This window comes from Hesperophylax consimilis, chromosome 13 (assembly GCF_061612785.1).
Source record: "Hesperophylax consimilis isolate HC1 chromosome 13, BYU_Hcon_1.0, whole genome shotgun sequence".
Lineage (NCBI taxonomy): Eukaryota > Metazoa > Arthropoda > Insecta > Trichoptera > Limnephilidae > Hesperophylax > Hesperophylax consimilis.
The window spans coordinates 14,572,364-14,585,836 of NC_142848.1; the positions used below are offsets into that span (position 1 = coordinate 14,572,364).

General features: G+C 35.0%; 1 protein-coding gene across 3 annotated transcripts in view; it reads right to left on the reverse strand.

Annotated features, from left to right (window-relative positions):
• Window positions 1-13,473, reverse strand: part of Galphao (G protein alpha o subunit) — a 234,901-nt gene that overhangs the window by 173,137 nt on the left and 48,291 nt on the right. For all 3 annotated transcript variants that reach the window (XM_089638797.1, XM_089638796.1, XM_089638798.1), the window contains exon 2: window positions 5,033-5,075. In XM_089638797.1, coding sequence (XP_089494923.1) covers window positions 5,033-5,075 — 43 coding nt within the window. The remainder of the gene's footprint in view (window positions 1-5,032; window positions 5,076-13,473) is intronic.

The window sequence follows — 13,473 nt, forward strand, 5'->3', positions numbered from 1 at the left end:
GTAGGAGCTCACCAAGAGGGAGATTGCCAAGGAGGTGATCACAACGAAGCAGCAGCTCATCGAAACCTTCATCCGGGTTTGACATCATTCTCCTGACCTAAAGATTACTGCAAAATTGTACATTGAGAGTATACCACGGAGTGTATAAGCTGTTATTGCGGCTAAAGGCGAAATTACGAAATATTGACTATTTGTTCGATAATGTTTAAAAATAATAAAAAAAATAATTGATCATATATTGAAGACAAATACGGTGTTTAATTTTTCGAAATTCAATGTCCTTGTAAATAAATAATAATAACCGCACCTAAAATCATAAACATCTGTGTTTTATGAACACAAAGTGAAAAAAACACATTTTCCATAGGTGTCCCTATTAATATGGCAACCCACTGTAGTATAATCATGTATTGTTTCATAGTGCTTTCACACAAACGAAGTATTGAATTCCGTAAGTCTAAACTTAAACTTTAGGGTGCACAGTTTACACCCGCGCTGAGCAAGCGAGTTTCCTACAGAGCATCGGACCATCAGTATAAAAAATAGACACGCTTGAGGAATGTCCTCCACAAGCGATAAGTAAAATACGGGGCGATTTGTTTGACATAATCAAGAGATATAAATGATTTTGTTCATGTTCCTCAGAAGAAACTCTGGTATTGATAGGGTTAAATCAAGTTTGTTACCAAAAAAATAAATATGAACAGTTTGTTGTAAATCATGTTTGTTTTTAGCAAACCTTTCATTACGCCAGAAAGGGTTTTAGAGAACCTAGCTAAATTAAAACAGCGATAAAAGGTGGACGTGAAAAAGTATGAAAGATAAGTCTTCTTCTTCTTTCGTATGGTGGAGGGTCAGAGGGGGACATCTAGATCTGCGAGCCATTTTAGGGCCTCAGGCGTCGCCATGTGGACCTCATCAATCCCGCCGGGGAATGAATGGAGCCGGCATTCGTTGACCACATGTTCGGTAGTCTGCACCGCACCACATTCACACATCGCCGACTCTTTTAGGCCCCATCTGTGCATCATGTGGGCACAGCGGCTATGGGAGCACCTTAACCTATTGATGGCGGACCAGGTTTTGCGAGGCAGTGAGAACCCAGGCTGTCTCTCGGTGGGGTCCTGTATGAGATGGGCATTTCCCACGTTGGCCGTTTGCCACTCAAGTTTCCACCTATCTTCTGGGGTGAGAGGAAGTCGGAGGAGCTTCTCTCCTTCCGCCCAGAAGGGCTTTCGGGACTTCAAGCGGCATGCCGGGTGGGAGACGACATCTTCGTGTAGAGGAATTGCGCTTTTTTGCAGCGCCTTCTTGTATTCCCTCAGTGTTGCAATTTCTCGCCTGATGTTTGGCGGGGTTATGTTTGCAAGTACGGGGAGCCAAGGGAGAGGAGTAGATTTTAAAGTCCCGCTGATGGTTCGCATTGTGGCATTAAGCTGAACGTCTACCATGGAAGTGTGGGCGCTTCTAGCCCATACTGGAGCACAGTATTCAGCCGTTGAGAAAACCAGGGCAATGGATGCTGTTTTGAGCGTGTTGGCGTCGCATCCCCAGCTAGTTCCAGCTAGCTTATTAACTAAGTTAAGCCTTGTCCTGGTTTTTTTACCCACTGTTTCCACGTGTTGCCGGTAGTTCAAGCTCCTGTCCAAAGTAACTCCGAGATAGCGGGGGTGGGGGTCATGGTAAATATTTTTTCCATCAAACTGAACACAGAGTTTGGCATCCGCTTGTGAATTGCTAAGATGAAAAGCTGTCGCAACTGTTTTCGACCCATTTGGCTTTAGTCGCCAATTGAGGAGATAAGTAACAAACTACTTTATATTATCCTTCTGTATTTCTTCACGTATTAGGTACTTGTTGCGTGACAGCGGTTTCTGTCTTCACGTTATTATTAAACTGAAAGATTTAATTGACTCATAACTTCTTTTAGCGCGAGAGATTACCAAAATATAACTAAAACCAGACAGTTCATAGACTTTTAAATAATGTTGAAAAGCTATTAAAACTATTACTTTAATTCCATCATCAACTAAACTAAAAACTTACCTTTTTAGGCTGTCATACCCTTAAATTAAATATACAATTCCCGAGAGAAAGTCCAGTTAAATCCAATTTTCCAATTATGTCCTAAATCCTGTATCTAAATTTCGCTAATAAACAATTAGTTAATGTTAATTACGTGTTAATCTCAAGTGACCTACCAAGTAAGTATTGTACTGTATATTATCTCCATAAATAGTTAGTAATAACATAGATCACTGTAGAAATGTACTATAAATTTGTACAGCGCCCTTGAGGTGATTTTGCTATACAAGTAATCCAAATATTATTATTATTATCAGCAAACATACATCACAGTTTCGTAGTTGTATATTTTCCCCTCCAAGATTACCACCACGTTCACTCGGCCCTCCTTTCTTTGTCTATCTGCCGTACGCATCCCAACCAAATCAATGTACCCACGCAGTGAAAAGTAAAAATGTTGTAAAGAGCAATGAACAAAACTCTGCTTCGACGACATGTCCACCGTGGAAGAAATATTTCAACGAAAGACGCCCTTTACTTTTAAATTTCAAGACCTGAAAACCTCAAATGCATATTTTATAAAAATGAGGTTTACGGAGAATGAGATAAAAGCAATAATATGGCAAACCTACAAAGGCGTAATGCACCAGGAAAAGTCAATATTCTCAAGTACTTACTTCCTAGCATGTGCTATCTTCTGTTTACATACCGCCAAATTTACTGGGAAAACCGTATACATATGTTTAAAATTAGTAAAACGTGGGATTTTTTTTAAAAATAATCCGTTTAACCAACCTATCACCCTATCTGACATCCAAATCTATCAAATCGCTGATAAGGTTTTTTTTATATATTAAATCAATATTCATAGTATGATTGATGTGCATTTTTACAAACTGGTGGTTATCACGCCGATCGGTTTCGAATTCAAAGCTTTCAGACATTGCTTTTACAGGAAAAACAGCCGACCAATCTTACACCGTATCGATTACCTGTTGTACGTGCCCGTGCATTACTATAGAATTATGACGAAAGCAACACAACACAACACCAGCCAACGCTGCCCGCCTTTTTCGTGTTCCGTAAAGTATTTGCCGGTCAACACACTTAACACAATAGGCAAAACATAATATGGCGCATCGCTTTTCTAGAATATGATACCGACTTAGCTGAAAACAATAACTGAATGCTGTGGAATGTAAAGTGGGCCAAACAATTAATACAATGAATGAATAGATTAGTGCGCCTTTCATAGACAAATGAGGTTTTAATAACGCCGCGCCAAGTTTATTCTCAAACTAGGAAAGCATCCCCTAATCATAAAAAACTGCGTTGAAATATTTTTGTACATTTGTAGAACACAAATACCTGCACCTCTCACCTGTGAGGACTGTTAACTCTTGTATAACTTACTTTTTTTTTTAAATTATGTTTTCGTAAATTGTACCGCCTTACCAGATAATGTGTTTAAGTATTTTTAAAATATATATTTCCTTTTCCCTAGTTTCCCCAGGATAACTTCTTATATTCTGAAAGGGATTTTCCTCTAATGTTATAAAAAAATATATTACATAATGAAGAATACGAAAATATTCTTCAGTTTTATTATATTTGCCAACTAATATGAGATATATAAGAATAGATAGAAGAAAGATATGAGAATTTCCTCTAAATAAAAAATACAGTAATATGACTTCTATTCTACGACGCGTTTTTATACAGATAAAAATATATGTTTGCAAGTGACGAACCGACAAGCTACCGATTTATTAAGATACATTATTTCTTTGCCAAGCAAATAAAATATATTTTAGTAAATTAGTTAATTTTTTAAGGTTCAAAATACCATAAAATCGAGACAATGGGCAGTGAGGTACTAGGAAACCCACGACGGATTTCTAGGCACAAGTTTAGGGGATTTGTTTTTGCTCGAAGGTTGAAATGTTACTCATTAGAAAATAAGTGTTCAATAAAAAATTGAAACGCATTATTTCTAGACACGAACTGCATACTTATTTTATTTTAATTAGTCGGTTATCGAGTGATGATAGAAATAAAGAGATTTCCTGCTTTATAGCAATTCATTACTTACCATTTTCGAGAACCTATATGCCTTAATCAAACAGGACCTTAAATATAGTGATCTGACATATAAATTAAGCAGAATAGAATTACAAGAATAATTTATTATGATTTTTTTTTGATTTAATATCTATTATAAATAGGTGTATCTCTAAATACTATATAACAAAGTCTCTATCCGCGTCTGTCTGTACACTTGGTTCTAAACTACGGGACAGATTTTTATGGGGTTTTCACCATCATTTAGAGAATTTCTTCTGGAAGGTTTATATATATAATACATGCATATCATATTAATAGAAAGTAGAAAAAAGTCGATGAGAAGAAAGAATCATAAGTCATAAAAACAATATTTTCGGACGGTTACATTGCTAACGTTGGCTAAACCTTAAGAGATACATCAAAATAATGTACTACAGAATTGTAAATCTTAAAAAGATCTCGAACCTCAAAACTTTACCCCCCAAACCATTTATAACTCCACGAGCAACGCTGGGTACGCATGAGCTAGTTTATTATATAGGGAGCGAAGTGTTCTCGAGATTATTGTTAGTCCGGCCGCTGATTGTAATTGAAATTGCATGAAGAAAACGACATTCAGACGGAGAGCGATTCGTGGAAAAGCGACATCTATAGGAAGCTAAAAGATCTTCTTTCAGACACGGGGTGAATATTATTGATTCTGTCGCGTTCCGCTCGGTGGGCGTGGGTGGACCGGCCGAAGATGGAAAGAGAAAACTGAAAACTGATTCCGGTACTCTGTACTCTGTAGTATGCAATGCACGAGTGTTGAGTAAAGAGTGGCTTTACAAACTGAATACCGGAAGAATTACGTTCAGTGGAAATGCACGAACTATACTCATGCCTTGTAAAAAATCACCTATATTATTCATATACCTAGATAAGTAATTATGGAGATACTTACTTCATTTGTTTAACTATGGTACTTTTCCCTGATTCTCCGGCACCTGTAACAAAAAATATAATATTAGAAAACAATAGAAACGTTACATAATTAATTAGAAAGTGGCTACAGGTCCAATTTATTCGGACAAAATAAATCTAATAATACATTGCAGATAGATTAAAAGAGGTTAGTTTCAGTTCTGACGTTGGAATAAAGTCAGCTTGATGTTCAATGATATCGTGATGAAAAAATATTACGTAAAAGAGTCGGTGACATTTAAAAACTTAATCGAGTCTCGATATCTGGAGCTATTTTCGGCTATAATCATTTATTTGAACATAAAAGCGGAAACTTAGAAAACGAGGCTATATTTAGATAATAAAAGAACAAAAGGTAATACAGGCATTTGGGATACTGGAAGGTTTTATTAAAAAAAATAACGAGAAATTCATTTATATTTGGACAAGCCCCAATAACAAAAAGTATTCGAAGTCAAGTTTAACAATAGGTATCAGTTTTTAGACTAAATTTCAGACATCAATTGAATAAGCGGAACTTTAAGTAGGTACATACTAGTTAGTGCCACACACAGACGCGGGGAGCTTTTTGACACCCAACGAGAACCAGGCAAAATTAAGACTGATTTAATATTGATATTCACGCCATCGCTGAAGTGGTTAAAAATGAATGGACTAATAATAATAACCCCATACTAATGTCTTGAAATCGCATTATATAAGATCTAGGAATGCTCAGACACAACGAAAATTTAAACGTGATTTTTTAAACATAAATCAATATATGAGTGTAACATTAAGAATTTAGATAGAAAAAATGTAATTTATTATTTTTTTTAGATAGATAGCTAAATCAGTCTTCTCTGAAAAAAAAATAGAATAAGAGCCATTGGAATAGTTTAGTCATAAATATTCCCTCCAACATTCTAAAAATCCGTTTACCGATAGCGGTTAGATTGAACTTCTCTATAAATTAAATCCCTTCCGCTCTGTTCCAAGCTGGCGTTAGAACATTTAACGTTGATTCCGTTAAGGTAATCCGCTAAGCAGACGTTAGCTGTTTTATCGCTGGAATATGAGCGAGCCTGAATAATTAGTAGCCCGCCATCGCATAGCAGGGAGAGATCGTAATTACATTTGCATCCTAACGTGGCCGTTAGCCCGGCGGTGGCCATTATATAGCCAATAGAGAGCCATACACGACGCGGGCCTTGAATCCTTGTATGCGCTGGATCAGGGGTGGCGAACCTATTTCTTCAAGTGCGTCAAAGGAAAAGTCAAATTATTCGTGTCGCGGACACCGACAAAGACACAAGACAGTGGTACACAAGAAACCCAACCCTTCCACCTCAAAATTGCCTAAATTACTACTGTTTCAATTAAATTTTTTGTAGTTTATTCCGGACTATAAATAAATAAGGGCTAACCGGCTTGCACTTGTATCCCTTTTGCATCCTGCTTGCACGCAAGTGAAGCCGTGCGACGGGAATGGGGAAAAATTCATAACATGCAGTAGCAGACGACAAGGTTAGCAATAATTATACATATACTAACATAAGTGCCAATGGTTTGCCATTCATGAGTTTAGTTGTAGGTGCTAAGTATCCATCGATGAATTAGTCGAGGAACTTGGCACCAAGCAGCGTGGTGGGTGATTCGACTATCTTGTTAGTTTTAATGATAATTACACAAATTTTGAGTTTATGCTCGAATCTAATTGAGTAGAAGAGCTTTGACGAGCGCCGCAAAATTCGTGCAGTCAAAACAATATAAATTAGGTGCGCTGATGGGAAAGGACAAATGTTTCAACCATAGAGCTACATCCAATTAGAGTCGCCATCGCGTACTAATAATCTCGTCGAAACCTGTTCCATTATTTGAACGCGATGAGCAGTGTGTTTAGTCCGGTTTCGGTAGTTTGAGTTAGAGCGTTGGAGGTCAATTAGAGGTGAAAAATTGAACCTATTTTTTCGATTCATGTCTCATCTAAACATAACAACTATTTTTAACAAGTTCAGTTTTATAAACAGAAATAATAAGTAACAGGAAATTAAACAATTATAGGTTTACTCCCATGTGAATGTTGAAATTTCCCGAAATTTACAGATATTAGGGTCCGAGGAGGTGAGCCGAAGCATTTATCCCGACAAGTATTGAGATAAGAAATTTTATTAAATATTATTTTAGATGCTTCCTAAAAGTTCATTGACATGCATGATTGTAGTTCCGCCGGTTGATAATGAATGCTTCATAAACATCGATATTAGTATTAACTTGCACGATGTTCGTCAATAATATAAGCAAAGCAACGCGAAATAGGAAATATTAGGGTCTTTCAACCATATTACCAGCAAATAAAATAAAAAGAAAACCAGAAAGTTGCTGGCAGTTGTAATCATTCACTAATTGCCATGCGTGTTAAAATGGCGTTAGCCACACAAACCGACATTGAATGTAATTATTATTATTTTCAAAAATAAAAATAAAAAACTATAAAATAGCGTCATGTTAAACAAACAATGTTGTACATTTTTCGCAGCCTGCTCCATTAGATCGTGAATAATCTGTACGTTGAAAAGTGTTAAATACAGATTGTTTATCAGTTTTCGGTACAGCAAATGTAGATATGATAATAAATGAAGCGTGAGTTAGAGTTTGCAGGTGTAATCGAAAAGCTGAAACTTTTGGAGCAGACATGTGGAATAAGAAGGAAGTTAATGATTTATTAACGGGTGCAGGAAACAGGTCAATCTGTGCGCTGAGCCGGATTAAATCCATTTAACGTACAGTACCTACTCGTACTTGACATGTCCACCAACAAAATATCGGCACCATAGACGGCATGATCATTGCAAATAAGTGGGAATTATGGTGAGGGGAATGGAAAACCAAGTGACGATTAAAGTCCAAGAGTCACGAGTTTTAAAGTCATATACCTAGTATTTTGTTTGATGGTTCTATTGTTTAAATATTAAAAAATATATATTCTTACTTTTTGATGAATTGGCACAAATACGAGTACATAGGTCACTATTATAATAATAATAAATGTTTTATTATATTTCTTTTTTGTAACAAATATAAATAATGATATCCTCACTGGGATCTCCCGCGCTGAGGATTTCATTTACATATTATTAAAATTTAGTAGTATGGATAATATAAATATATTAAATAGTGTTTTAGTATTAGAAAATATTATATAAAAAATTGCGAAAATTACTGCAGGGGGTTGATCCTTATCCTTTCCCTCTTTCTTTTAAACGACGCACGAACCAGAGGGAGCTCTTAGCGGCAATGTATTCTATGATCAGGATCATATGAGGGCAGGATTATACAGTAAAAGAAATGAAATTTCCCTATTAACAAGACATTATTCGTCAGAAATACAAAATTAATTATACATATAAAATTTCTACTAAAATGGTTTGAGTTTTTGCACGTTCTTTGAAAATTCGTATGGTGTCTCCGTCGCAGTGAACTTGAGTAATATCTTTGTCGGCTCTACAGAGAAATTGATACGGAACAACCGCGAGCGATCGGATAACCAAACCAACACCTGTGTGATTACCAAGTGGAACGACAAGGACACCGCAAACTGCACTACATTAGTATATTACACTGAGTGCACTTGCAAGTTGACATTTCAATATGGAAAGCTTAAGTGTGCGGTCGCACGAGATGTGTTAAAGCGCTCTTACATAATTCAGATCAATACAACCTTCACAAAATAGACAAATACTCAGTCACACAACTGAACTAAAAATGTACGACATACCCAACAATCCTTATCCTTGTGTTATTTCTCAATTTAACCCGTAATGATCACTTTGATAGGTTAGTTTAATATTAATCCTCCATGGATTATTTCCAACGCAAGCACGACTAAGATCACTTTTTTCTTGTTTTGTTGTCAGTTCATTAAATCTAATTATGGAAATCCACAACGTAGGTTAACTTCTGATTGCGAACATGTAAAAACTTAACGACTAATAATAATTGCCTTCAGATTCCGTTCAGATAGGAATAATAAGCATTCAGATTTATTTTCTAGCCTATTTTCTTTTGCATTCGGTAAATAAAAATCAACCCGTAAAAAATGTTTTTTACTATAATACATCTATTTTCAATTTTTTGACTCTTGGGCCGGTTGAAACTTCTTTTGATTTGACTGATTGAACCTCCCCCCTGGGATTGAGTCTTAAACTGCTGTGAACTCTTAAAATGTATTTTAAAACTAAAAAAATTAGAGATGTTCCGACTAGTCGGCGACTAGTCGGTAAAGCCGACTATCCGGCCACTATTGTAGTCGTCGATTAGTCGGCGACTAATCGGCAAAGAGCGCCGACTATCCGGCTTCTTACGTTGTATGTATTTCTCAATAATATGAATGCGGGGGAACTACATGAAATAAAAACCTTGATTATATATATTTTTTTTATATAATCAGTCTTATACATTAAAAAATTTAAAGCCATCTTTCCTTTGGTAATCAGTTTTTAAAATTACTTGCTTGTAAATAAAACATAATTATGACATTTATTGAACAAAATTAGTACCTATCCTAATTAACATAAAAAACAACATAATATCTTCTTATCTTCAATGAACATTTATAAGTATTTCTTATTGTTAAAATAAAAAGTATATTTTTTAAATTAACAAACTCAGTTATATGTATTATAGCAAGATTGTATGTACAAGACGCACAGTAATATATGTATATATTATATATATATATATATCCAAAAATTCTAAACATGAACTGTTCGATAAAAACAAAAAAAATGAAAAAAACATATTTCTTATAACTATACCTACATAATCTAATCAAATCAAAGTCACAATTGTGACAACCAAAAATATCATAATCTCCTTATGTTTTTTATAACTTACTTATATTTTTTTAATTAAGGGTAAATTATGATGTAAGAAGACTAAAGCTTCTGCCCTTTCTGGTAGCAATCGATTTCTTTTTGTTTCATATATGTTTCCGGCCTCTGAGAACAGTTTCTCACTGTAAACAGAACTTGCGGGACAGCAGAGGTACACTTTGGCCATGCGCGACATTTCAGGGTACCTAGAACTATCCCCGAAACCGTAATCGGCTTAGCCGACTAGTCGGTCTTATTACAACCGACTAATCGGCTAGTCGGCTAGTCGGCGAAAGTCATAATCGGCACATCTCTAAAAAAAATGTTTTAATTAAGGATTGAACCTTCCTGGGGAGGACTGGAGTCAACAACGCTCAAACAAAAACAAAATCCAAATCGGATAGTACCGACATTTTTTTTTAAAATATATAATGTCGTCCAATTGAAAAATGCGTGTGTGTGCATGAGTGCCATCAAATATACAGACTGCATTGTCATCGACAACGAGTCTATCTGCCGAATTTCAGCACGATCAGATGCCGGGAAGTGGGTTAACTTCCACTTCCAAGATTCCCTTTAATTCATTAATTTATTCATACAATGAAGAAAAAAAAATCGAAATTAAATTAAATGTATTTTTAAATACTTCTATGCGCTTCTTAACGCCCTTCTGAATTTGCTCCTTCTTTATTCAAAATCAACGTTCAATGAGCGCGCTAAGAAATGTATAACAAAACAATGTAAAACTATATTTTTTAATTACTACAAGGATCGTAGTAGATTGATTAAAACATAAATAATGGTCAACTAAGTTGCAGAAAATGCGAAAAAGAACCAACAGTACAACCTCCTAGCATAGAAAAACCAAAGGTAAGACTTATTAAGATGATAATATATATTTACGTTAGAAAAACTCAAATAATATGTACTATTTAAAATAATAATTCTTACACATCATAGAAACAATGAAAAAAAAATTAAGATGCCTACCTAACTTATCTCTTATATTGTAAAAATGAAAGTAATTGCTACAATGTTATGAATGAATGTAAAAAGTAATTTCTTCAAATATTGAATTTATTGTTATGTATTTGTGTTACACTGCCTACTTTATATGAATTAAACCTATCAATTTGATTGTCCTGAAACGAGAAACCTTCCTAGCTGGACAGTCAAAGATTCACTATTCTATAATTGTATTTTTTAGTGTCTAATAAATATATAAATAATTAAATGTAAATAACAAGTTTGCACATAAAATAGTAGCTCTCTTACCGAGGATCAAAGTCGTTTTGTTTCGCGTGCAGAAATAAATGCAGCAAGAGTCTAACCACTTTCCTGGATAGTTTTAAATAATGAAAACAGCTTTCTTTGCCAACAGAAACAATAAATTGCGCTGGTAAAGTCGATCGAAAACAACACACTTCGTTTTATTATAATCAGTACAGCAAATCAATGATTTTATTTGAAGTCTTTCCTTCTCCCGAGAAGTTGAAAGAATTCATGACAGAAGCATTAAAGAGCCAATTCTTGTTGAGATGAAGAGAGGGGTGGAAGACAAGATTTTACAGTAAATGTTTAGATCACTGATAACAATGGTCACTTTAGGTCGCATTAAGTACTCCGGAATATAGAAGACGTAATCATAATAAGCTTTGTAATAAATTAATATATTTTCCTCCCAATATATAGGGTGCCCGGGGGGTAAAGTGCGCTAACTACGGGAGGTGATTCTATATGACGGTAGAAGTAAAAAACATACATGATGGTAGAAGTAAAAAAGATAAATAACTTTTTTCGGAATTCCAACATTTTTTTCCCATACAAACAATTCAACGTTTTTTACCTAAAAACGATGGATTTCGAGAAGTTTTTTTTTTTACCTGTACTATCATGTAGAATCACCCCCCCTCCCCCCCGAAGTTGGCGCACTTTACCCCCGGACACCGTGTATTTAGTAAACAGTATTGTCTTATTTAAAAAAATTAAATCGATATTTTAAGCTCAATATCTCATGGTGGTTCTCGTATCTAAGTACGACGTGTGTACGTATGAATAGTTGGAAGTTGGACGTCAGCAATTTGGGTGGACTAGCGTGGGAAGTCTCCGGTAAGAAATAACAAACTATGTGAAAACCATAAGCATAGAAACATAGTAAAGGCTTGGGACAATACAACCCACGGGTTTGCTTCAAAATTAGCCTTCCAGTAACCTTCTCATGAATATGGATTCCAGGAGGGCACGATGCTGCATTATTCAGGTCGATCGAGGGTTTCATTAGGCTAGGGAAGTACTTTTCCATTTCCGTAAGATGAGAGTAGGTACTTTTCAAAGGATATTTTTTTATTTATTTCTATACATACATTACAGTGTCTACCAAATATTTACATTTGTATATAATACATAAATTTAGAACTGTTGTTAATATGGTGTTTTATGCTGGGTGTGAGGTAGGTTTGAGTAGGTGACACTGTGGTGGGTAATGTTATATGTTTCGTGAACACCTCACTGGGAGAACCTGTGCTGAGGTGTTCACGTGGTTATGATTAAATGGTACATGTATTTATGTGTATTGGTTAAATTTTCTTGTATAAGTGTAAGTTGGGATTTTAAATTTTTTTTTAATGGTTATTGTACATTGTTATATAAAGAAAAAGGAAAAAATATTTATTTATATGTACATATATACATACACCCATGTATACACATACATACATAAATACACATATATTCATGCATACACACATATAAATCAACACATGTATACATACATACATACACATTCATCCATTAACCATAACCGGGCAACTTAGGACAGAAGCAATTCTACACACCATGGGTGAATTTTCATGAAAAGCGATATAAAGTCATGAAAAGTGATGAAAAAAAAATAGGTTACGTTAGGTTAAGTTAGGTTTACGGGTCCTATTTTTTTCATCACTTTCAATGGTTTTATATCACTTTTCAAAAATGTATTGAACTGCCACCGTCCTGAAATGCCTCGAACTGGCCAAATGTAGGCTGTGTCGAATTAAAAAAATATGTATTATTATAATTTTCCGCTGATTGTTCTAGTCATCTGAATGAATGAGCGTACAAGTTGATGACCAAAGTTAAGGGATTTTTTAAAAATTATTTTATTTATGAAATTCTATTATTTAACAAAATTTGATCATGGTTTCAATTTTTATGCCTTTATTGACTGCACGACACTGGTACTTTGATGTATTATGTCGAAATTATAGCCCCCAACGTTAATTAACGCAATCCCGTGGATGATAACGGTATCGTATCATTATTAGTTTTGCTAAGGCACTCTATTAAAACGGTAAACAAAGGGAACTGATAAACCGCAAAAGCTTTTAACAGTCAACAGCTAAACCAATCATCGATTAGTGGGAAATCGGGATTGAAGATTGCAGCCAAATGGGAACAATAAAAACGAAGAAATAAAAATGCACTACATTTCATTACAAGTCCTATATTTTTCACAAAAATTGAAAGATGTGAGCCATAGGAGATTATTATCACATAACACAAAAATAATATTTCAGAAGGACGGGTAGGT